The sequence below is a fragment of the Pollicipes pollicipes genome, unplaced genomic scaffold (genome assembly GCF_011947565.3).
Source record: "Pollicipes pollicipes isolate AB1234 unplaced genomic scaffold, Ppol_2.1 Scaffold_2445;HRSCAF=2866_pilon_pilon_pilon, whole genome shotgun sequence".
Lineage (NCBI taxonomy): Eukaryota > Metazoa > Arthropoda > Thecostraca > Pollicipedomorpha > Pollicipedidae > Pollicipes > Pollicipes pollicipes.
The window spans coordinates 24,313-50,513 of NW_023596108.1; the positions used below are offsets into that span (position 1 = coordinate 24,313).

The 26,201-nt window shown below is 54.3% G+C and overlaps 1 protein-coding gene across 1 annotated transcript in view; it reads left to right on the forward strand.

Annotated features, from left to right (window-relative positions):
- Positions 1–26,201, forward strand: part of LOC119097118 (alpha-1,3-mannosyl-glycoprotein 4-beta-N-acetylglucosaminyltransferase B) — a 56,942-nt gene that overhangs the window by 12,404 nt on the left and 18,337 nt on the right. Inside the window, exons 4-7 of the mRNA XM_037220169.1 lie at positions 9,909–10,043; positions 15,812–15,981; positions 17,568–17,792; positions 19,316–19,362. Coding sequence (XP_037076064.1) covers positions 9,909–10,043; positions 15,812–15,981; positions 17,568–17,792; positions 19,316–19,362 — 577 coding nt within the window. The remainder of the gene's footprint in view (positions 1–9,908; positions 10,044–15,811; positions 15,982–17,567; positions 17,793–19,315; positions 19,363–26,201) is intronic.

Sequence of the window (26,201 nt, forward strand, 5' to 3'; positions counted from 1 at the left end):
CCCTCACCGAAGGAAGGTCACACTGACCCTCCCTCACCGAAGGGAGGTCAAACTGACCCTCCATCACCAAAGCACGTCGCATTCAGCCGACCACCCGGGTCCGGGTCAAACCCATTGCCCGTGTGTATGCGCGTTTGCCCAGGCTTTTAAGCGGGTGGTATAAAGACGCGCAGACGCGCCGCGACAGCTGGGGCACATCTGGGCTCGCAACTGTCACGGCTGAATAAGTTTGTTTAAGTGTTTTCAGAGCTGAATAAGCAGACCAGCGCTTTCCGTATAAAGCTCGACCGGAGCGTCACAACATGTGCCATTTTGCCACGACGCATCTGGATAATGCGTCCAATTTTCGTGGATGAGAAGTTTGTAAACAATATGAAACGCTAACGTAATTCAAAGTCAAATGCGCTGAGAACATGCTAGGAACGCCTTCACCCAGGTGACGTTTCGTACATGGCGAAAGTTCGAAAAAGTTCGAAATACGATGTTTGCCCGTCTGTCATTTATATAGTCTGCAACAAACTCAATCCTTTGTCATCCCATGTTTTATACGATGGCGTCAGCAAACGTTGAAACATTCGCGAACCAAACTTTTTGGGTTATATTTCTTTCCTCTTGGGAATTGATAAATTCAAAACTCGCTGTGAGCTACGGTTGCCTCTTTCCAAAAGGGGTTTGTTACTTATTTTTCACGTGTGAAAGTGCTGTCGTTCCTTATGTCAGCAGTCGTTGAAGTTGAAGTAAGTTCTTTCCATACTATCATAGGCCAATCGTGCTGAGGTTGGTAATCGCATGTAAACCCCATGTTGTTTTTATGATTTGAACAAAACTTGGGACTTCAATCACTTCTAGTCTGTCATGCTCGAACCCAACATTTTTGATCGTTGAACACTGTCTGTCCATCCGTGCGTGTGTCCGTGCGTGCGTGCGTGTGTGCGTGCATGTGTGCATGCGTGCATGCGTGCGTGCGTGCTTGCGTGTGCTGCGCTGAAACACGCAGGCGGATCGCGGCAGGATGGGCACCATAGGGTGCGCCGGCCCGGCGGAGACTCGCCGGTTTGGACTCAGTTAGTGCTGCAGCCTTACTTAACGTCCACCAGATAATTCACATAACTCACGTTCACATTCACATTCACCGCAGAATTCACATAAAGACCCGAGTGAAACGGGGGTGCCGTCGTTCCGAGGGGAGGAAGTGGGGTGGGGCAGCATGGGCCTCGTTACAAGCACCTCATTAATATATATATTTATATATATATATATATATATATATATATATATATATATATATATATGTATATGTGTGTGTGTGTGTGTGGGTGTGGGTGTGGGTGTGGGTGTGGGTGTGGGTGTGGGTGTGGGTGTGGGTGTGGGTGTGTGTGTAGAACGCATGGCTAGGTCATTTCCGCTCTGTGCCGAGGCAAGAAGACCTGTGTGGAGTGACAAGTAAGTTCCAATTGCCGTGCAGTGGTGGCATCGAATTCCAAACACAGAGCTCGTGACAAGCAATACTATACTGGCCTTAGTTCGTGCTTGGGTACGTGGCGCTCTCATGACCACACACCATTTCCGGGTCATGCTCGCTGCCGTTCACAGACCAGTCTCACGGTCACACAGCCTGACGACGGGCTAAGCTGTGGACGGAAAGTACACCCCTTTGCGGAACATAGCGAATAAGCCCCCCGTCGTGCTATCGCATGAGATAGTCTACATTTACTCCGGCTCTCATCTGAAATTCCCGACACTCCGCACGAGGTTCGAAAACCTTCTTCAGGAAACGCAATTAGGATCGCCTGATTGTTGGCCAGAGCTGGGCGGCGCCGCGGCAGCGGGCGGCGTGCTGGTGTCGGAGCCGACGAGGCGCCGCCCGCTGCACGCGCGCCGGTCCGGCTCATCTGAAGCCGGCTGACGGCCGACGAGCCCCACCACAATAGCCACACACGGCCGCTGCTCGGGCATGCGGCCGTGAGCGGGCGCACGGTCGGCGCGGAGCCGGCGCCGCCCACACAACACGGCAGAAACGGCCGGGCGGAAGAGGAACCTGTTGCCAAAACAGGAGATGGTGGGGTTCAAAGTCGGCGGCGGTAAGTCTTTGTGGTCACAGCGTGATCAGGCCTCATGCCTGTCCTGCTCTGGACAGAGGTCAGCGAGGCGCCAAAATAGCGTTTCCTGAACGGCAGGATCTCACAGTGACCTTGGCGAAGCAGAGGACCAAAAGTACTACTGTGTTTTCAGTATGATCAAAATATGAGCTAGTCGACTCACGTCAAACCGGTCGTCGGCTGTTATTGTAAAGCAAATCGTCATCACCACCCGCCGATAAAAACTGTCGCTACAATGCTGCGGCAGGAAAACAGACCCAACAAAAACTCAGTAGAGGGACTTGTAACTCAACCAATGTTTTTGGCTCAGCATGGATGTAAAAAACAAAACAAACAGGAAGTTAAGTTAGTGAACGGCGTTGTTCCCTACAGCAGCCTGATAGGTAGAGACAGCACCAACTGCACAGCTCTAATGTACCTAATAGATAAAACAATGCACCAATGCGCCCAACATAATGCAAAGTGCCCCGATCCAAAATGGCACATAACCTGTGTCCAGCTTTTCCCCACAAGCTTCTCGGAGACACGATGGACAGTCGTATCGCAGGGCACGGAAACATGCGGGAAATGACAGCAAAACCTGGTTACAACGAGCCCAAAGCTGATGTGCATAGGCTAACCAACAAGGGACCCATCACCGGCGGTGCGGCCGATGGCGGCCTAACAGCGTTTAAGACGTTCGGCAATTCGTAGCTAACCGTCAATGTCGCCTTTATATTGAAGCAGTCCTTCCCAGCACCCGACTGTGTAGTCGCAGCCTCTGCAATGGGGCCATGAAGGAAAACGAGTGTAAAAGTTCAGCACGCGCTCGGCACAAATATCCGGGCATGGAACACCTTACCCTCGCCCTAGTTCGCCTTTTCATAACGCGGACTGATGCAGGGGAGGGGTGCGATGCGACCCTCTCCCCCCGGTTCCAAACTAAGGCGGAGAGGGGCTGGAAGAAAACACGGTCGATTGGTCTCAACGAGTTCTCACGACTGGTATGTTGGCAAGCTGCATTTTTCAAGGTTAATAATTGCCCCATTATGCCAGGTCAAGGGTCGAATTTTTAGGAGTCTAGCTTCACACGTTTACATCTGCGAGACCATGTCTCGTAGCGACCAAAAACTAGACAGGTGTATAAGTCGCCACTTTTAAATGCAATTGCACGAAGCATGAGGCGTTTTAAACATATGTGTATATCGCATGACTTCGTTAATGTCACAGTGCCGGACTGCGGCGCGCAGTCAGTGAAATTGCCGGTTGCCCTTCGCCGTCTGCGGCGGCCGTGGATCGTTATGTAGTGTTCCTTAAAACACGGGCCCTTTTACGAAACCAAAAAGGCTAGGGACACATTTTTGGCGTTAAAATGCGCGCAACGGATGCTCCATATGCTATTGAAAATTTGGGCATGGTTTCACGACAGGTCGGAGAGCATCAACTACCCTCCTCGCACTATCTGGGCGAGGGTCAAGTCGGGTAACATTCGGTTCCCCCACCTTTTTGGGTGCTTGGAGGACCCGGAGCACAAACGTTTGCAGGCGCATGTGGGCCATTTCGTCCAACGCACACGGCTGCCCACCGAAAAGCACGCAGCTTGTAATGAGGCTCATACCGCCCCCATCCCACCTCCTCGCCTTTGGACCAGTAGCACTCACCAGTAGCACAAATCGCGTTTGACCTTTGTCTTTATGCGAATCCTGCAGCGATCTGGCGGACGCTAAGTAAGGCGGACGGACTGCAGCACTAACTGGGTCCAAACCGGCGAGTCTCCGCCGGGCCGGCGCACCCTATGGTGCCCATCCTGTCACGATCCGTCTGCGTGTTTCAGCGCAGCACACGCAAGCACGCACGCACGCACGCACGCACGCACGCACGCACGCAGACGGACAAACAGCGTCAAACGATCAAAATTGCTCAAGGGCTCGAGCATGACAGACTAGGAATGACTGATGTCAGTAGTCTGGTTAAAACCGTAAAAACAACATGTGCTAGAAGATTACCAATCCCAACACGATTGGCCTATTATAGTATGGAAAGAACGTACCCCCCTTCAATGACTGCTAACATATGGAACGACAGCACTTTCGCACATGAAAGAACAGGTAGGTAACAAACCCGTTTTGGAAAGAGGCAATCGCAGCTTGGAGTGAGTGCCGTGATTTATCAATTCCAAAGAGGAGACGAATATTAACCGAACAACTTTGGCTCACCAATGTATCAGCACTTGCTGACACCTTCATAAAAGGCATGGAATGACAAAGAATTGAGTTTGTTGCAGACCATATAAATAATAGACGGACAAACATCGGATTTCGAACTTTTCCGAACTTCCGAACTATGCGTAAAATCTCGCCCGGATGAAGGCGTTCTATGCATGGTTCCAACTCTTTCAATTTTGAATTACGCTAGCGTCTCAAACTGTTTACAAACTTATCATCCACGAGAATTAGAGGCGTTACTCAAATGCGTCGTGCCAAAATGGCACATTTTGTGACGCTCCGGTCGAGCTTTAACCTGAGAGCGCCGGCCTGACTTTTCAGCTCTGAAAACATTTAAATAAACTTATTCAGCCGTGACATTTGCCTCTTTGTTAGTTAGCTCGGCAGTCAACAGTTGTGGAATCAAGTCCAGATGTGCCCCAGCTGTCCCGGCCCGTCTGCGCGTTTTTATGCCATCCGCTTAAAAGCCTGGGTACGCCCATACACTCAGACAATGGGTTTTAACGCGGACCCGGGTGGTCGGCTGAATGCGACATGATTCGGTGAGGGAGGTTCAATTTGACCTCCCCTCGGTGAGGGAGGGTCAGTTTGACCTCCCTTCCTTGAGGGAGGGTACGTTTGGCCTTTCTTCGGTGAGGGATGGTCAATTTGGGCTTTCTGAGATATGGAAACCTAACGAGCTAGAAACACCACATTCATGTAACATGTTTATTGAAAAGGTATAAATGACCAAAAACCTTGAAGATTGTCTTTATATTTGAAGACAACTCAGGGTGAAAAACTTTCAAAGGCGGCGTGTCTCTTCGAACCAAAAGGTTGGACGGAAGCCCGACAACGTTCTTGTGATCAAGGTATTCGAAATGAGGAGAAACAATTTACCATAAAGGAAGTTTTTCAGCGGAAGCATCCGATTTTGACTGAAAGTTTACGTTTACACCTGACCCAAGTCCACTGAAATTAGTTGTAATTGTGATTTCAGTTGTATGCTTGTCTTAGAAATCGTCTCGACTTAAGTTTTTGGGTTATTCTTAACACTCCTTTGTCGCATCAACTTAAAGTATTTCCTAAGAATTACCTGCACTGACAACTATGGCCTGACTTTGACCCGCTACAGGTCAGCGATCGTGAGGAATCACCTAATATTTTATGCTGGAAGATCGGCAATTGAATTGTTTACATCTATGCAAAGTACGGCGTCAGTGCTACATATATATGTAGCTTCCAAACGCATCCCCTCTTCGCTTGTGTTTTGTTATGGCTACACACTCTTTTTCACAATCAAGTTCTGTTAACTGCTTTAAGCGAAAAGCATGTTGCTAGGTCCAGTTTCAACGTTTGTGTTTTCTGCTCAGTGCCTTAACCGCGGTGTGCTCGTTCGATTCAGTGGGCAAGATACTTGGTAGAGCTTCCGCGCCGCCCCCAAATCCAGGTTGCCGTGAGTGATCAAAATATTTTGCGTCACAGGGTGTGGCACCGCAACCGTATGGCACTATCGCTACTCATGCATTTTAATGGGAGTGGGGGTGGGGGGTGGGGGGTGGGGGGGGGGGGGCGTTAACGGATCCACCCGTGGTTCCGTGTTCATGTGAGTTCACGCTCACTTGTTCAGGTCACATAGCTTGTGTTCCATCACGCTTATTTCCGTCGGGCCGACTGTCCAGACTTCACAGCTGAACCAGCCCAGTAGGATTTGAGCAGCAAAAGACTCAACTTATGCGACCGACTACACTGATTGCGCAGGTCTGCACCGACTGCAGTACACTGCACAGGTCTGCGCGTATATACGCATGCATATATATGTATATATATATACATATATATATATATATATATATATATATATATATATATATATATATATGTATACATTCCGCGCCGTTCCACGACTCCGCCGGCGGCGGCGGCGGCGGCGGTGACGGCGCTCGGCTCGCCCGCTTTCCTGCAGCGGAGCACACGGTCACGCGTGGAGATGGACCGGGGTCACGCTGGGGTGGCCTGGATTTCTGCAGGCACTCTGTGGCTAGCATGCGTTCAGGCTGCACAGTCCTAGTCAGCCCGAGGTCATTGTGAGGTGGCAGCATCGGTGAAGAACTGCATGATTGGCAGCGCGGGCCCCGGGAGCGCACGGAGTCTGGAGCGAGCTGAACTTTGGGAATGTGCCCAAAGTCAGTAAGAAATCAGTTTGACGTCGGTCTGAAGTCACGTTGGTCCAAAGTTCCCAAGCCGGCGTTGCGCGGGTGTCGGTACACGACCCATTCGTGGCCGGCAGTCCGGCACGTCACCGCCGCCGTCGCCAAGCCGACGCCCACAGCGCCACATGGACGGAGAGTCGCGCCAACAGCCGTTCTGTGCCGGCTGGCCTCCGAACCCGGCCCAGAGCGTGGCGTCTCCTCTCCGACCTCACCAGACGCGTTAAACAGTCTGTCTCCCTGGCCAACCGGCCCACGCTGTGCCGCCATTGCGCGTCTGATACACACACACATACACACCCTCGCACACACATATACACACACGCTTGTAGCCTGTCGACCCCACAGAGCACGACCAAGGCTGTCGGTACCGCTGATGCGTCCGTCCTCCGACTGGCTGATCGCACACACACGGCCAAGCCGCACGATCCCCACCGGAGGCCCGTCCGCTGCTGACGCCCGCTGGATGATCGGTACACACACAGCCAGGCCGCACGACCCTCACCGGGGGCCGTCCGCTCCTGACGCCCGCCGGCAGCTCGCCGCCGCCTCCATATATCCGCGCCGAATCGCGCCGTCGCCTCGACACCGCCATCACGTGCACAAGGCGGTTACCGGCGGGACCGGGCGGTGACACGCACTCGGTCCTCCAGACGACAGGCCGGCGTTCGGTGACACTGCGGCGCGTGCAGGTGCCGCTGTCGGCCACGGTAAGCGGGCCCACGGCCGTGGCGCCCGCTGCCGAACACCCATGGCGCCCGCTGAAGACGCGATGGCGCCACCGCACGCCACCGCTAGCACGTGACGGCGCGGATGGCGGCCGTCTGACAATGACTGCATGGGGCCAGCTAGCTGCGTCCTTGTCCACGCGTTTGTCTGTCATTCTGCCTGTCCTTGTACCGTATCTGACGTCGAGTCCCACAGAGACTGGCCACGCGGGGCCCGGCCAACGTCATTGATTATGGCGCGCGCACCTCATACAGCGTATGGTCATTCAACATCCACGGACGTACACGCAATAGATCGTTCCAGTAAATGGTGGGTTGACTATCCGTGTCTATATCGACGAGCAAAGCAGCGGCCACGCCTGAATACTGCAAATGTGCAGAAAGACTAGCGCGTCTGCCGCTCGCTCTGTCAGACCTGCTGAACAGCAAGGCGCTGTTTGCCGACGCCCACGCCGCGACGACCCCAGCCGCACACTCACAGCGGGCGGCGCGTGTGCCACGGCTGCTCGGCCATTTCCCGCGCAACGACAGGCCGCCGGACGGGATGCAGCGCGCCGCAGTGCGCTTTTCCGGCTGTTCCGCTCCCGAGCGCAGCAGAGCAGCCGGCCGACCGTGACGCAGCCGTCATCCACCATTGTGCGCCACGCACAAACGCCAGAGCGGGCGGCATCCGGGCCGCCGTCGGCCGCCGCGCAACAGGCACGCCACCGCGATGACATATCGCGCGTGTGGTGCCGTCGCGACACCGCGGATGCGCATCCGCCGGCCCGTATACGTACGGGCCGGGTCCAGTCAGTGCGTCCTTCGGAGTGTCGGCCGTCACGGACGGCGTGCGGCGGCGCGCGCACACGTGACGGTCATGTGTGCACGCCAGCGTCATCCGCTCGCGTTACGTCGATGGCAGGGCCACCGCTGACACCGCGCGGCGACACATGACAGCGCCTCTTACGCGCCAGTGCAAATGGCAAACACGAGATCAGTCTTCGAGATGCTAATTAGTCGCAGCCGGTCCTTGTACAACGACCGCTCTCACTCCACGGATTGATTGACCGGGAGACGTCCAGCGGACTGGCGACCCCGCCTAGTCCGGGCGGCTGACGGTGGCGGCCGGGCCGGAGCTGCTTGTCCGGTCTGCGGTCTCTGGGTTGTCTGCCGGTCAGGTCCGCCTGCCGGTTGGTGACCGGTGACCTGCACGCAGCCGCCGTTTGCCGGGCGGCCCGCTCCGGCGCCACGCTGCAGGTCAGCCTCGCCGCCGGGCCCGGGGGTCAAGCGGGTCTCCGCCAGGCGACGGTCGCCGCCTCACCGCATGAGGTGTAGGGGCACGAGGGTGTGGTGGTCGCTGCGTGCACAGGGGAGTAAGTACGATTTGGACGCTGTTCCAACGCCAGTGGGACCGGTGTCCAGCGTGTGGCGCGCTGTCGGCACTGCGATCGATGCGGCGCCAGAGCCACCATACATATCCGACGATGATCAAATGACGCGCTAGTGTTGCAGGAGCTCGATAAGCCCGTCTTGCGGTGGGAAATGACCACACGCATATGTAAAGCAACCTCATTCCGACGCATCACGGCTGTCCTTACCGCACTTGTCCTGAACGAACACACCCTGCCGTTGATTTGAAGAATGCAACTACCACCTGACCTGCGTCAGCTATCAACTCAGTGAGCGCTAACAATATGACCAGTTGGTATAACCTCACCAGCCTGCAGAAATCACTTTCATTCCCTGTCAGTCAGTAACAATGTCACACAGAACTATGTCCATGCCTTCAGGAAACTAGCACGTAGCTCATCTATAACACGTGGAAAAGCGGTCTGCAGAGTGGAGCGATCGTGAACCATCAATGAACATCAGTCTTCGCCTCTCAATGGGGCAGCTTTCAGGGGCGTTCAGGGTTACGAACGAACGTTGGTCCTGTGCGGTCAGTAGCTGTAGGTCCCGACTCTGAGCAACCCACGACAGCTCGCATCAGTCGAAGGATTTGCTTTGAGGATCTGTGTTCGTAGTTTGCCTGTGCCCCATCTTCACCACAAATCAGTTCATTCGGTACTTGACACTCCGATTGGTGGAACCCACCCGCACGTCCGTACGTACGCATGCACGCGTCCGTGCGCACGGAAATCACATATATATCTATATATAAATATTTACATTGATATTTATTGCTATGATAAATGTATATATATATATATATATATATATATATATATATATAACCTAACCCTGTAACCCTGTATATATATATATATATATATATATATATATTGTATATATATATATATATATATATATATATATATATATGAATATACATTTATACATATACGTACACGAAGTCTCGTAGACGTGCCGGGCTGCAGCGGGATGTTGGTGTAGAGCTGTCGTGACTAACGCCGTGTGTGGGCTGGCCGTGATCCGACCCCGTGCTGCCGCGGTGGACGCCCGTCTGTCGTGATGTAACGCCGTGTGTCTGTGTGAGAGAGACCCGACCGTGATCCGACCCCGTGCTGCCGCGGTGGACGCCCGTCTGTCGTGACGTGACGCCGTGTGTCTGTGTGAGAGAGACCCGACCGTGATCCGACCCCGTGCTGCCGCGGTGGACGCCCGTCTGTCGTGATGTGACGCCGTGTGTCTGTGTGAGAGAGACCCGACCGTGATCCGACCCCGCGCTGCCCTGTGTGCCGCCAGTGGACACCCGGCTGGAGCGGAACCTGGTGCAGCAGCTGGCTGAGCTGCGCGAGAGGGTGCAGCGCGCCGAGGTGACCAACAGAGAGCGGCGGCGAGACGTCATGATCCTCAACCACCAGATCGACACGTACAACGGTACGGCATGGGACTCAGGCACATCATGCTGCGTCTTGCAGCGGCACGCGGAGCTGCCCAACAACCTGAGGGAGGGGGGGGGGGGGGGGGCAGTGTTTCGTCGCGATGCTAAACGGTAGGCCGATTCCCGCAGTGGTGGATTAGGGAGCTCATCCTCCAGGTCGACGCGTGAGTTGTACGCCACGGTGGTCAAGGAACGGGGTTCGCACAGATGTGCTAGTGCATAGTGCTGCTCAGGCACCGGAGGGACGCTCAGTGTCACGTCATGATCCGGATGTGGTGGATTGAAGCTGGCATCAGCGGTGGTGCCACGCGGCGAGGCCGGTGCTGGAGACTATTCTGAGGAGAGTCCAGATTGTCATTGAAAGTGACGTGGCCTGGCAGGCGGGAGCGCACTGAAAGAGCAGCAACAGCAGCCACATTTCCGCCATACCTACTGACCCGGGTCGCGCGCCTGCCCCGGAAAACTGCGAGTGATTCCGCCGGCCCATTTCGGCGCAGGCAGTGTGGATGTGGAAAATGCAGCGCCGCGATTCCGACTCTTTTCACTGGGACACGTGGCCTTGACCGGGTTGTCCAGGTGCCGCCTGCGCCTTGGTCCGCGCGGCACGGTGCATTAGGTCATCGCGCCGTCCGGTTAAGCTCTTTGTACGCTCGTTCTCTTGCGTGACCGGTCCTGTTTGGGGTTAAATGATGGCGAACACCGTGCTGGCGGGGAGGATAAAGGGGTGGCCCGGCTGCGCCAGGCGCGCGGTGCCACACCAGCGGCGTGGCTTTTACCGGCTGCGCGTATTTCGCCTTAGCGTCATGCAAGCTAACCTGTTCGCGTCAATACCGAACCGCTGAAGTAATGACGGGAAATTTGCTGGCGTTTTCGCCCGCGTGGCGTCGCCCCTGAATTTCGCATTCGTTCTGTGTCGTTGGCAGCAATACCAGGGCAGCAGTACTGGCCGTCGTCGCTCTCGCGTGTCCCTCTCAGGCTACGGGAGAGGGGCCGGGCTGCGCGGCTCTGAACAGTGGCGGCTCGGCCAGAGACGCCTTGGCTCGGCTCGGCCGAACGACGCCGTCGGTGGCCGTGACTCATGGGTCGGTGGGCGCGGCGCGGAGCGGCCGTCGGCGGCCACTGTTCGGGAGGTGCGCTCCTCGGCGGCGCTGCCGACGTCCGCTGGGGGCCGTCCGACCGCAGGCCGTCGCTACCGGCCGGCCGCGGCGCGCCGAGAGCGGTCGGCGCCGCGCCGGACCGGCGGTGCCCGGGCTCCGACGGCCGCGTCCGGCTGCGGCGGACGCCGTGCTAGTCACCGGCGGCGGGGCGAGGTTCCGGTCGGACGGGACAACCCGCGCAGCCGAAGACACGACCCGGCGCGATGCGCCTCCCCGCCGACCCATGTTGCCGCAGGTGGCTGGTGCCGCGCAGACGTGCCGTACCGCGGCGGGCGGGCCTGGCGCCCCGCGTACACCGGCCTTCGCGCGGTCCCCGCGGCCGCTTTATCCGGCCTACACGACCGCGGGGTCCGGTCTCCGCAGCCTCGGGATCCAGTCTCCGCGGCTCCGCGGCCTCGGGATCCGATCTCCGCGGCCGCGGGATCTGGTCTGCACGACCGCGGGGTCTGGTGTACACGACCGCGGGTCTGGTCTAGATGGCCGCGGGGTCTGGTGTACACGGCCGCGGGGTCCGGTGTACCCGGCCTCTGTAGCCGCGGGATCCGGTCTCCGCGGCTGCGGGGTCCGGTCTCCGCGGCCGCGGGGTCCGGTCGGCATGTGACGGCCACGGCTGGCCGCAGCGGCCGGCCGTATGAGTACGGTACCGTCCGGCGCGGCTGGTGATCGCCGCCTCTCCCGCGGGACCTGGTCGACAGGCTGCGATAGTTGGTCAGCGTCGTTCGTGGCCTTTGGAAGGGTGCCAGAACAGGTTTTGTGTGCATGCATGTATGCATGCGGTAGTATGCATGCATGTCGCGCTGACGGCGTAGTGGAAGGACTGCGTTGCGCCCCCACTGGGAGGGGAGGGGGATAGCCACGGAGGGGCATCGGGAGCAGGCTTTACCCGCCTCACTGGGCCGAATACTTCCAGAGGTGAAGAGAGGAACGAACGAGGGAATCATTCGGGTTGAGTTACGAGGGCCCTGTAATGATGTTGTTGAGGGGGAACTCGTCGATATGTGTTGGTCGTGATACCAGTGGGTTTTACCACCGGTTCGTGATTGGCGCGTGCAGCCGATAGGCTTCTGGACGCTCTGGCCGTGGCGCAGTGCGGCACCGGGAGCTCTGTGGTGCTCAGGTGGAGAAACGTGGATTTGCCGTGGGTTGTCATGACAAATCGCGTGAGCCGAAGATGGCACCCGCTGCCAGACGTGCTGCCAAGTGTCAGATGGGGTCCATGATCGCGCGATTCATTGGATTGTAGTTACTTGATTTTCTGCTGCATAGACCGAGGTTGGCAGTGGCCGTATAGACCGTACGCGCTTACGTCGTCTGAGCCTTATAGCGGAAAAAGAAATGGAGAAAATGTTAACTAACCCTCAGCTGGAAAAGTGAGTTATTTGATAACTGGGCGTGGCCAGGTAAAAAATGGACAGGTAACTTGACTCATACTATGAAAACACGCTAAACACGGCGATACGATCGCTGTAGAAATTGCTGCACCGCAAATTATTGTTGTTTTCAGTCCAATTCCCGAATCGTTTTTATTTTAATGAGCCTAGCTGGACTAAAGTTGTTTCGGGTGGGGGATGCAGCTAAAGTAGGAAGATCGTATTCTGACAATAATCGACCAGCAATGTACCACGAGGTGCTGATTAAACGGCGTTGTTGAGGAAGCGTCGGCTGAATTGACGGCTCGATGCCTTGAGCTACGCTCATCAGCACGAGCGGCTGTCAGCTGACGATAATTCGATGCCGAAAAACCGGCAGCTCAAGGTGTTTCTCGTTTGCGTCAAAATGGAATGACAGGCATATTTGGCGTGGTGGTTTGAACCTGTAAATATGTAAACATACAGACAACATTAGGTATGCTTATAAGGCTGAAAGTCGGAGTTCTTATGAAGGTTAAGGTTCAGTAGTTGCTCGGGGGCAAGTTGTGTTTTGTGTCGGATCGGTAGCGATGGTGAGCGGCCGATGTGAACGGAGCTCAAGTCCAAGTCATGTACTCCTGAATGTCATTAGCCGCTGGAAAAGCTGTTCACCCAGTGAAGAATGGATAGGTAGGTGGGGAATGATGCTTTCGAACAAATTATTCCCCTGAAATGCTGTCAGGTGTATGCTTAACTCTCCCCATAACTCCTCCAATGCTAGTTTGTTAGGTTGGGCTGGGTTTATACTGAGTTGGACGAAGCGTAGGAAGGGAAGTATGACCATCCCTACGGTTCTTTCGCTCTGGGATATAAATGATCATCCACGGCGCGGTGGGTTTTGAGCCCACCTGGTAGAGACACCGCGGAACTGGAAAAAGCCTGAATGAGCACTGTTTGGACACTGTGCACGTGTGGATGTGGCTCCATACACTTCGCTTATTGGAAGGCTCGGTTTGAGCATATGAAATCAAGTGGCGGGGTCAGTGAGTGGGTGGATCAAGTGCCCAACTAGTCGAAGAGAGATCGTTGTGGCACTGAGAACAGACCATTTTATACCGCACCTCCCAAGATGAGACCTCTGCTTATACTTACGCTGCAAAAAGAGGAAAGAGATGGAAAGTCGCTCCGTCATGTTTCATGTACCAGCGTCCTGTGCCGTAAGACCCTTCCCCACTGTTGGGCGCGCGCCACTGCTGCTGGCCTGGTGCTGTGTGCCGGGCCGGACCCTCGCAGACAGTGATTCCCGTCGATAAACCGTCTGTCTCGAGCAGCCATTAGCGTAATACCGTGCATCGGGTGGCTGAATGTGGGAGCTGAAACCGATTGGTTATTTGGCAGAGTCCACACAGGCCGGAACTTATTCTGTCTTCCAAACGCCAAACGCTTATGAAGCTTGCTGTCCAGCATTGTTCGGTTTTGAAGATGAGCTTTGCCTGAAACGTCGAGCATTCTCGACATTAGCCAATCATTGCTAGGCATTTATGTGCAACGACTGCCTCCGCCTATAGTAGGTGATGAGGGGCGCAGGCGAACTGCACACACAGGTACTCTAATCAAATATTGCGACTGATACGAGCTATCGGGGGCTGCTCAGGGTCGGGACCTACAGCTACTGACCACACAGGACCAACGTTCGCTCGTAACCCTGAACGCCTCTGGAAGCTGGCTCATTGAGAGGCGAAGGCTGATGCTCATTAATAATCTATGATGGCTCCAGCCTGCAGACCGCTTCTGCACGTGTTCTTGATGGCTACTTGCTAGTTACCTGAAGGCATGGACGTAGTTCTGTGTGACATTGTTACTAACTGACAGGTAATGAAAGTGATTTCTGCAGGCTGGTGAGGTCATACCAGCTGACCATATTGTTAGCGCTCACTGAGTTGATAGCTGACGCGGGTCAGGTGGTAGTTGCATTCTTCAAATCAACGGCAGGGTGTGTTCGCTCAGGACAAGTACGGTAAGGACAACCGTGACCCGTCGGGATGAGGTTGCTTTACATATGCATGTCGTCATTACGGCAGTAGTACTGTAAGGACAGCCGTGATGCGTCGGAATGAGGTTGCTTTACATATGTATGTGGTCATTTCCCACCGCAAGACGGGCTTATCGAGCTCCTGCAACACTAGCGCGTCATTTGATCATCGTCGGATATGTATGGTGGTTCTGGCCCCGCACCGATCGCAGTGCCGACAGCGTGCCACGCGCTGGACACCGGTCCCACTGGCGTTGAAACAGCGTCCAGACCGTACTTATGATAGCTGACGCTTGGGGCTACTTGCCGTGGCCAGCAGCAGCGCCTTCATGCGCGCGGGATCACCGAACGCCGGCCTGTCGTGCGGAGGGCCGGGTGCGCGGCGCCAGCCGGCCCTGCCGGTGGTGCCACGTGACCTGATGGCGGCGTGTTCATTCGCCTTGTGATCCTGATGGCGGTGTCGGGGTGGTGGGCGATGCGACGCGGACAGATGAAGGCGGCGGCAAGCTGCCGGCGGGCGTCAGGAGCGCACGGGCCTCCGGTGAGGGTCGTGCGGCCTGGTCGTGCGCGCACGGATCAGCCGGGCGGAGGACGGACGCATCAGCGGTACCGACGGCCTTGGTCGTGCTCTGAGGCTACAAGCGTGTGTATATGTGTATGTGCGAGGGAGTGTATGTGTGTGTGTGTGTGTGTGTGTGTGTGTATCAGACGCGCAATGGCGACACAGCGTGGGCCGGCTGGCCAGGGAGACAGACTGTTTACCGCGTCTGGCAGGGTCGGAGAGACGCCGCGCTCTGGGCCGAGTCCGGAGGCCAGCCAGCACAGCACGGCTGCTGGCGCGACTCTCCGTCCACGTTGCGCTGTGGGCGTCAGCTTGGCGACGGCGGCTTTGACGTGAAGGACTGCTGGCCACGAATGGGTCATGTACCGACAGTCGTCGATACCGGCTTGAGAACTTTGGACCAACGTGGCCTTAGACCGACACCAAACGGATTCCGTACTTAGTTTAGGCACACTCAGCTCGTTCCAGGGTGACTCCGTGCACTCCTTGGGTCCGCACCGCCACTCACGCAATTCTTCACTGATGCTGCCACCTCAGAATGACCTCGGGCTGACTAGGACTGTCCAGCCTGAACGCATACTAACCACAGACAGGCTGCAGAAATCCAGGTCACCCCAGCGTGACCCCGGTCCATCTCCACGCGTGACCGTGTGCTCCGCTGCAGGAAAGCGGGCGAGCCGAGCGCCGTCACCGCCGCCGCCGCCGCCTCCGCCGCCGCCGGCGGTGGTGGGGAACAGCACGGTGACGCCGTGGAAGCCCACGGCGCCGGCGCGGTCGCCGCTGCCCTCGGCCGCCCCGCTGGCGCACGTGCAGGAGCTGAACAGCGACCTGGAGGTACGCTTGCCCGCCCGCACGAACCCGGAGACATGACCGTGTCGCGATGGTCTCAGCAGGGACGTACGGGCGTGTCGTGTTAAGATTTGCACTGGGACTCAATGTTTTTTTTTTTTGGATGTGATGCTTATCATTCGTGAATTCTGCCATCTGTTGCCATTAACGTAACACGTCGCCTTCTGTCGTGAGAAGCATGACATGCGGTGTTTGTATCGCTTTGTGCAGTTGTGTTACTCACTTGGAATACTACGCTCCCCTTACGAACGGATTTTTCTGTAATGGACGCCAAGAATGGCGCGTGCATATGAGTTTTGAGCATTCATTGTCTTGCTGAATGGCGTTTGTCGTTCCTCAACATGTTGGTTGCCGTGCCATATTTGTCAGGATTTGTAGTCACACAGTTTTCCTCGTCTGGTAGACATGCTCCTGCTTATTTTTGTGTGTTCCATGATAGCTGCTCTCTTCGTTAACCCAAAAACTGCTCGTCGAGTAATAACATAGCAACGATGTTTCACCATATATATATATATATATATATATATATATATATATATATATATATATATTATATTTGTAAAGCGAGCTATGCCATCACTCTGGAGGTCTCAAGTTGTGTAACCGGGGCTGATATGATCAAACGGAGATGCTATCTTTTGAAAGTTTCCTATCTACACGCATTGTGACCACGTTACAAGCCGTGACACGCGTCACGGACCCGTGAGACCGTGACGCCGTGATCCATATCGTGACGCCAGCATCGCACTCCGGATGCTGCGGCGGACCGGCGCGTTGATAGCGATCTCGCCCGGCAATCTGCGCGCCGTGCTGCCGGGCACGCTACGGTCTGCGCGTGTCCGGCTGCGCTGTGTCCCGCGCGCTTCACGTCACAATGTGACCAGTGACGTCACAATTCACGCCACAATCTGATGTGATTGTCATGATCTGAATCATAATCGCCCCATATGACGTTAAGCATTTGATGGAGTCCTGCATGCCGATATGAACCATGCCAGACCTCATGGAATACGCCGTACAATCGGTCATGGGACGCTGCCCCCCCCCCCCCCCCCCCCCCCGGCTCGTCGCGCTCCTACTAATGCGTTCGCTCGATTGGCTGGCCGTGCCATGCGATCAGCGCCGCGTCCGTAGTGGCGAGTGCTTACTTACATCGACGGTGATTGGTGCGCCAATTGTGATGTGCATAATCCATCGCCATCGCCATCGCCATCGGTCACGTGCAGTCGCTCACGGCTTCGCGTGACGTTCGACGATCTTTTATTCAGAAGTGTAGACTGGCATCGGGTGCGCTCGTGGTGCCTTCGCTTTTCACAACGTCGCCAAATTGGCGCGATTGTGGCATTAGTGCGTCGTGGCGGCTGCGCTGCAGCAGTGCAGCATGAGCCCAGCCACCGACTCGCCCCTAAGCCCAGGTGACCCCGCTCGCGCCGCAGCAGGCCTGGGGCGCCAACCACACCCGTGTGACGTCGGTCACGGGGTCGCCGTCGGCGAGGGCAGAACCGTGCCGCGCCTAAGCACGGTCGTCGCGGCGCGCGCCGGCTGTGACGGCGCCGGCCGCCCTGCCGCAGGTGCCGGGCTTGCTGAACTACCTGCCGCACCTGCTGGGGCACCCGCACGCGCTGACGCCCGTGCTGCACGTGAGCCAGGGCCGTCGCGACGTGACGGTGGTCATGGGCCTGCCCACTGTCAAGCGCCAGGTGCAGAACTACCTCATCCCCACGCTCAAGAATCTCATCGACTGCATGAACGCCGAGGAGCGCGCCCAAGCCCTGATCGTAGTCCTCATTGCTGAGGTGAGAGGCCCTGGTAGTCTTCATCGCTGAGGTGAAAGGCGTTGGTCGTGGTCTTCATCGCTGAGGTGAGGGGCGTTGTCCGTGGTCTCCATCGCTGAGGTGAGGGGCGTTGGTCGTGGTCTCCATCGCTGAGGTGAGGGGCGTTGGTCGTGGTCTTCATCGCTGAGGTGAGGGGCGTTGGTCGTGGTCTCCATCGCTGAGGTGAGGGGCGTTGGTCGTGGTCTTCATTGCTGAGGTGAGGGGCGTTGGTCGTGGTCTCCATCGCTGAGGTGAAGGGCGTTGATCGTGGTCTTCATCGCTGAGGTGAGTGGCGTTGGTCGTGGTCTTCATCGCGGAGGTGAGGGGCGTTGGTCGTGGTCTCCATCGCTGAGGTGAGGGGCGTTGGTCGTGGTCTCCATCGCTGAGGTGCGAGGCGCTGGTCGTGGTCCGCACCGCTGGGCTGAGGAACGCTGGTCGTGGTCCGCACCTCTGAGGTGAAGGGCGCTGGTCGTGGTCTGCATCGCCGAGTTGAGGAACGCTGGTCGAGTTCCGCACCTCTGAGGTGAAGGGCGCTGGTCGTGGTCCGTGTCGCCAAAGTTAGGAGCGCTGGCCTTGATCCGTATCGCCGGAGTGAGGGGCGCTGGTCGAGGTCCGCACCGCTGGGCTGAGGAGCGCTGTCGTGGTCCGCACCGCTGGGCTGAGGAGCGCTGTCGTGGTCCGTGTCGCCGAGGTGATAAGAGCATGGTGAGGTGGGACGAGCCCTCATTGCAGTGGCGAACTCTGAAGTACATAGCGGTGTTTGCAGGGACCTCGCTTGCATAAACCCGCGTGACTGTGATTTGCAAGTAATATGAACCGTTGACACTGGAGCGACAGCTTGTCTGGTCATGTGATGTCCCTGTGAACAGGCCTTTACCAATGCAACCCTTTCAACGTAGCTAGTTGGGATTAAGGCGTTCTGGTGGGGATGTTGGAGTGCTGCAGCTCCCAGACTTACCGCCGATTTACGTATGCGCCAACGGGACTAAGAACCGGTCATGGTGCGCGTACTTCGGTGATGGCAGTGACAGGATGGTAGTAATGCCTAGGTTTTGCGACGTTTTGAACTGCGAGCTCATGCTACTAGCATGAACTTGAACAGCCCAACATGAACAAAAACAACTTAAAATGGCTTGTATGGCTGCCGGATGCGCTGTGCACTGTTCAGCCACTGTGATGACCTGCAGTCCACGTAATTAGTAACGTCCATGTAATCAGTAATGTATCTATGCGCCGGCCCTTGTAAAGTATTTTCCGCTCTGAGTGTCGTGCTAAACAGACCAGTTTAAGCCGGTTTGCAGTATCGCGGGCCGTCACCTGGCGTGGCCCCAGCTGCGCTGCTGTCCGCCGCACTGTTCGCCCGGCCGGCCGCCCCATCCCCCCACAGTGCCGGGGCCGTTATCTGATGGCTGCGGCGGTCCACGCGCCGGCCGGGCCGCGTGGGCGACCGGTGACCCCAGCCGAGCACGCTGACCCATATAACCCCGGCCAACGGTGTGCCGCAGACGGACTTCGAGTACTGCACCCGGACGGCCCGCGAGATCCAGAACAAGTAAGTGAGGCGAGCGCCGGGCACTGAGGCCATTGGCGACGTTATGTGCAGCTAGTGGGTGCTACTCGCCCGGACGCTGTATTTCCCATTGTGGCTACCGTCTGGAAATCAATCGCCAACGGGGAAACTTCCTGAACGCAGCCTGCAAGCTAGAACACAACATATTGCATTTTTTCTAAGGTTTGCTGTAGACGTGTTTGTCAAAACACCGTATGACGTTCACGTCACTACATAATAGTAGTAGTAGTAGAGGTGGTGGTGGTGGTAGAAGAAGTAGTAGTAGTAGTAGTAGTAGTACTAGTAGTAGTAGTAGTAGTAGTAGTAGTTGCAGTGGCAGTAGTAGCAGTAGTAGTAGTAGTGGTGGTAGCGGTAAAAGCAGTAGTACGGGTGCGAGTAGGAATACGAGTAGGAGTGGTAGTAGCGCACAGTGGCAGTTTTTCAGCTGCGATATTTTAAACGGGCTCCCTCCTAAGGAGTCGCATGGCTATCGATCTCTCGGTCCGCGCGTTAGCAAGTGATTAAAGTTCGCCGTTTTAATTGCGCCGGCGCAGGTGTGTTCGATTATGGGTGAGCGACATGTGACGTTATATGACAGATAACACGTATATGACGTGATTCCCGGATCCTGTTGTCCGGGTCGAAGTGGCCTGTTTAGCCATGTAGTGGTGGTAACAGCTGATGTCAAGTTCCAGCAGTTTCAAAATATGGTCCAGGCCTGAACCGATTTGCATGGATACATTGTGACCTGAAACTGGCTTATGTGGTTTGGAGGCCGGTGTAGACTATCTCTAGAACGCCCGACCGTGGGTTACTGCATAATATTTTTCAATCTTTGATATATATATATATACATAAATATGATATACATACATATATATATACATAAATATGATATACATACATACATATATATATATATATATATATATGTATGTATATAGCATATAGAGGCATATAGTTATACATATACATATATACATATATAGATCATATATATAACTATATGTAGATACCGTTTCAAGTGTGTTTGCACTTAAATTATATGTATTCCATGTAGATAGCATGCCATGATCCAAAAGTTTCAAATGACCATGCATAGGCGTGCTGCTCTTCTTCTCATTCTGCAAGCGGGGCATCCAGCGCAGATTTATGGTAAGATGGCTGTTGTGGTCTCCACTTAGTACCGTGCCTGATTTGTAACGCGGAGGGTTTTGTTGTTTTTTTTTTGTTGTAAATCTTGCTACGCTCCCCAACAAATATTATATATGGTAACGTTTTGAGTATCTTAGTGGTTATCTTAGCGATAACCAACTAAAAACTTTTTTCAGGTCGGCTAAGCGGGACTGAAACTCTCCAACTCTCCAGCTGCATGGGAGAGGAAATGACTGACATGGCAAACGAGTCGTTATTAATGGGCCCCCGTCGAGCGCAGTTTAGAACACTAAGCTCCCATGGGGATTGTCGCGCCGCTACTTCCATACACCAACAGTTTTTACAAAGTTAGATTGAAGTATGTCTCGATTTGGTGATGTCTATGCGGCAACTTAACCTTGACCAGCTGCGATCATCCAGACACCTGCCGCATCATGGGGAGATTGGACCGCCCCTGCCAACCCCACTCCTAGCTTACTACGTAAAATAGAATGGTTTGCTAAAGAGCTAGATAAAAGCAGAAAAAATCTAAAAACGGTGCGGTAGCACCTTACAATCAACAACTGTAACGCCACTCAATTTTCCGATAACTCACACGGTAGCATGCTACGTCAGGTCGCACTAGGTTATGCGACGTTTCAAGGTTGAGCAAAAGCCAGGGAGCGAGACTGCTCTCTCCATTTGCGTTGAAGAGAACGACAGGCTGCGATTTTTTTTCTAGTAGAGGGCGATCGGATTTCTGACAGGGTAATTGGTATGAAACATCGCCTCCTATCAGAAGTATGCCCGCGCTGGGTGCTCACTCGTAAGGCCTTGCGTGTCAGTCGACCAGCTCATACGGGGCGGCGTTAGGCCTGCATGAGATTTATGTACAGCAGTAACGTGCACCGCGGAGCGATTTTCGCCCCGGACGCATGCTAGCTGAGTGAGGTAAAAAATTATTGCTTGGCCAGCCGTGCAAAATGCGCTTTGGTAGCCCACCCAGGCGAATTGGATGCTATGGTGAGAGTTTGCAGTGACAGCCGCGGATTTGTTGAAGCGAAGTTTTGTCCTCGTAGCTCAGTTGGTTAAAAGGTATGCATTACGATCCACCGATCCAAGGCGTGGTGGTTCGAGTCGCTATTTGGGCTTGACAGACATGACCTGCAGCCGGTGGCAGCGGCCGCACTGAAAATCAGGTGACGTCAGAGGGCAGGACGGACCCAAGCCCCACATTACTGCATTCTGGGTAGCGATGCTCTGACGTCATCATGGGACTAAGTCATTCGGCACCAATGCAACGGCCGCATGAAAACGCTGTTTTTTTGCGGGCTGGTTTAAACATAAATGTCTCCATGAACTGACTTTTTTCGACCTAGCGCTTTCAATGAAGCATTTTCAGCTGAGAAATGGCGTCTGTTTGCACCAGAGGTACGAAATTATTGCTGAACTTGCACGGAAAGGCAAAAGATTGTCCCAGGGTGTTGCAAGCACTCTGGGACGCGCATCGAGAAATTGGAATGCACATCCTGTAGCTTTAGGAGGATGCAGGGTGGATGCCAGGGTGGATGCAGGTTTGGTTTGCCCTAATGGGGACAGATGAATGAACCCCGGGTGGCGGTTCAAAAATTGAACCCCATATGTCAGCTGGGAAATGGTCTTCTGGATATGTAAGGATAGTCGGGGTATTATTGCCAGCAGACCTTTTTTACCTACCCATCGGACCTTATGTATCTGCAAGTCAACCAGTGACTAATAAGATTACAGTAAAGTAACGGCGAAATTTTTGGCACCTGCCCTCACATTATCTGATTTTCACATATCACCCCACTTAGGTACTACAGTACGACGATAAATGGACAATCACCAGCCATTTATAAATTTAAGGAAAACGTTACACATGATATCCATTTATTTACAAATAAATATATATTTCACAAAGGGGTTTTACGCATGAATGTTCCGGCACGTTGACTACGACGAATATGGCGCTGGTACTGGACGTAGAAAACGTGGTTTAGAAGGATTTATTTTTGGAAGCAGATCGCAGTACCAATTTGTCTTTAGAAGGTTTTTAATGCAAAGTGTGCAATATCTGTCCACATAAAATCGAGGTAAAGAGCAGGATGGTAGATGGCAGGAGGTAGGGCAGGATGGCTGCCCAGTTCATTGGCAAAATCTCCTACTCGTAATCATGCTACTAGTATCTACCAACCTTCTCGTAGTATCAGCCAAAAACCATACACTGGCCACCAAACTTTAGTCCCTTGGTGACGTCACGTCTGCATAGCCTCCTCTAGTAGCCTTGGGCCGTACGCAACATCGCGGCACGTTAAACTTTCGCCGCTACATTCTGCTGTTGACCTAAATTGCATGATCGGATGGTAGGGGTCAGAGTTCACACAAGAAGCGCTATTTAGCGTAAGCTCTGATCCCAGAAAGCCATCCATTCACAAGGCTGGGAGTAAATCTTGGAGAGGGTCGTAACGGCTGACAGCGGAAAGCGCAGGTCATCAAGTCTGGAGGAAATTTGTTTGGTGGTGTACGCAGAGCCCGTTAATGAACGCTGAGAAGGAGCGTAGTCGATTCCAACAATTTGGGTAACACCCGTCCGGGCAGTTGTTAGTGTCTCTATATGCTTGAGCACATCAGCTGAAGTTACGCGATAGCAGGAAGGGCAGGAGGCTGAATCAGTTGCTGTGTGTCCGAACTAAGCATTGGTTTAACGCCAGTTGGGGATTTCGGCGAGCTTACCAATAGGCCAGCGTGTAATGCGTAACATGTTATCGGTGCATACTAATCACAGAGGCATTTTAAAGAAAGACAAAACCAAGAACGCAAGTCCACCAAAGTTTGAAAGCCGGTCCGTGCCGGCAGGACGTGGCTGAGCCATACCCCACCTCGCCCCTGGTTGGCTGCCGCTGCGTCTGCAACAGGCGTGAGTCAGCTTTTGAGGCCATCTGGGCCGAGCTCTGGGCGTGGATCACATTGATCCGGGCGATCACAACTCCTAATGTGTTGTGGAATAGAATGGTAGCTGCTGACATCTGTCAAGCACGACTTACGGCAGTTGCCAAGCAATCAATCACTTTCGATGAACGGCAGATACGGATCGCATTAGGGGCGTTGGTTTGAAAACCCAAATGATGCTCAAAACGCACGAGAGCATCACGGAGCAAACTGAGGTCGACAAGACAAGAATTGCGGTGATCGTTCCACTGTACCTTAATGGCGTAAAGGACGAAATGTTTCAAGACAACTCTTAAAAACATGCGATTCTGAGAGCATTAAAGCGGTCTTTTCAAAATTGTGTGAGACAAGTAGGTCGCATTGTGACGCAGTCCTGAGATGAAACAGATGTGCACAAAGAAATCGAGACCTGATGTCAGACGAATGCGGCACTGACATCCTATTGGCATTGACTGCGAGAAAAACTCGTCCTTTGGTTGTACTGTCACGTGAAGACAGGTATAGATCTACCAGTGGAGGCGGTACTTTGTTTAGATGCTATATATACATGCAAGCGGAACCTTACTGAGTACCCGTCATGCTCTGTGTCGTTCCGTGACATTACCGCCACGCTGGAGTGCTTGCCGTTCGTGGTAACGATGCATATCAAACGTCGTGTCGGCTTTATATCACGATGATAACGGCGCGGTGCTAGATCGTGTGCCAGGAAGGACTGTGACCATCTGAATGGTTATGATGCGGTTGGAGCAGGTGTGTGGACCAGGGAGCATGCGTCTTTCTTTATTTGGTTGGTTTCGGCTGGATAGTTTCACAAATAATAGGTATGAATAAAATGACGCTATTTGGCAGGCTGATCGTTTGCTGTCAGTAAGCCTTTAATGTGTCGCCAGAACCACATCGATTCGGCCCTGCCCCTCCTCCCCTCGACATTTGTTTTCCACCTCAACGCCACGAAGTTGTCACCCTAGGCCACCTGTTCGGAGAAAAAACGACATTCTTGACACACTGTTATCCAGTATCGCGTACGGTCGATACTACCATATGGACTTGTTCGGATAAACAATTAGGACGGGTCACAAGTTTCAGCTAGTCTGTGAAAGGATTGATTGTCCGCACTATCTCGAAGCGTTGGCAACCTGCTCGCCTCTTCCGCCACGCTGGTCACGGGCCCAGTACATGCGCCCTGGGCTCGAGCTGAGTTGTGTAAATGACTCACGCTCTGTGCATCTGACCGACGTGCCGGCGAGTTGTCGCAGACAGCGGATGTCCACCGTGATGCCATGGAGATTAAAGGGTGTATGCCACCTTTGAGTACTTTACACTTGTTCTTACATCATACACGTGCGATTCTATCAGTAATACTAGCCTTCTCGAAATCCTTCCGAATACGTCAGAATTTCGATTTGAAGTAGCTTGTCAAGCGGGAGACATTTCATTTGATTCCATGCTTACCAGTATGAAAGTAATGCATTTTATTTGCCTTGGCTTTTGCAACTCGTGTATTTTGTAATGTTTGCAGCACACCTAGGGAGTTTACTACTGCGACTTTTCATAGCGCACTTTGGCTTCGGGAAATGGTTCATCGCATTGTCTATAGTAACGCAGTGGATGAAACTTCAACCAATGCGCTTCCCGACAATTGGCCCTCGCTGCCCGCTGTGCCAATCACAAACGTTCATTTGCCCTGGCGTCATTCAGAAATAGCGGAGAACGGCGCTCAGCAGATTGTGCCTTCATCATGACGACGGAGGTCGCGACAACTGCAGGGAAGAGGCGTGGTACCGTTGCAAAGCGCTGACAGTGTAATTTTGATTAAAAAACAATTTAATTGTTTATCCTTATTATGAGTGGACGTGGCTGCAGTGGTTGTACCCAGTGCTATGATCAGACTAAACGGTCCTGAGGTTCCACTACAGTATGCTCTTGAAATATTCTCCTGAGTTGGGATACTTTCTTTCACCAAGCTGAATGGCAGTCACCATGGCCCTGTTCTATACTTACTCTATCACTGGCCCGTTGACCATTTTCCTCCCCCTTCCCTACTTGCCCACGCTCCCATTACCCGATGCGTTTCGGCGTTACGATATGCCGAGTAATGCTCTTTCTGCAGACAGTACGATTGTTGCTTAGCGGGGCATTCCTCCACGCGACTCTCGTTACGCAGCGTCACGCATCAGAGCCGCGTGACGCGACTCTGCTTACGCAGCAGCTACCCGCCGCGTGGCGGCCGGCGCCGTCCCGAGGCCCTCTCCCGCCGCCTAGCGCAGCCGGCGCCCTGCCGTGGCGCGCGCCGCCCAGGCCCGGAGGTCAGCAGGGCACGTACGAGGGCACTGGGGCGTGCCGACCGACCGCAAGCGCTCCGATCACCGGCGAGCACACGGACACCGCCGCCCGCCCGGCGGGGGGGGGGGGGGGGAGCTCGCGTCGTACCCGGATGAGACGCATTGCATCCCGCTGCTGTCACTGGCTTGGTTGTTTTCGTACCAAGGGTGATGCGTTCTTTTTAAGCCGCGTGTTACTACTTTTGTTGTAAGTCATTAGCGGCTCAGCCAAGTGTCCAAGTGTCATTCGAAAGTGTCCGAAGGTGGGAGAGGTTGGTGTTATTGTAGCGACCTGTAGCCGGTCTCATAGAAGCCAGAGCTGTAAATTACACTCCGAGGTTATGGTACATTGGTATTCATACACTGGTGCACAATACGTTTTTTCACAGCGTGATGATGCCAGTATGATAAGCTTTT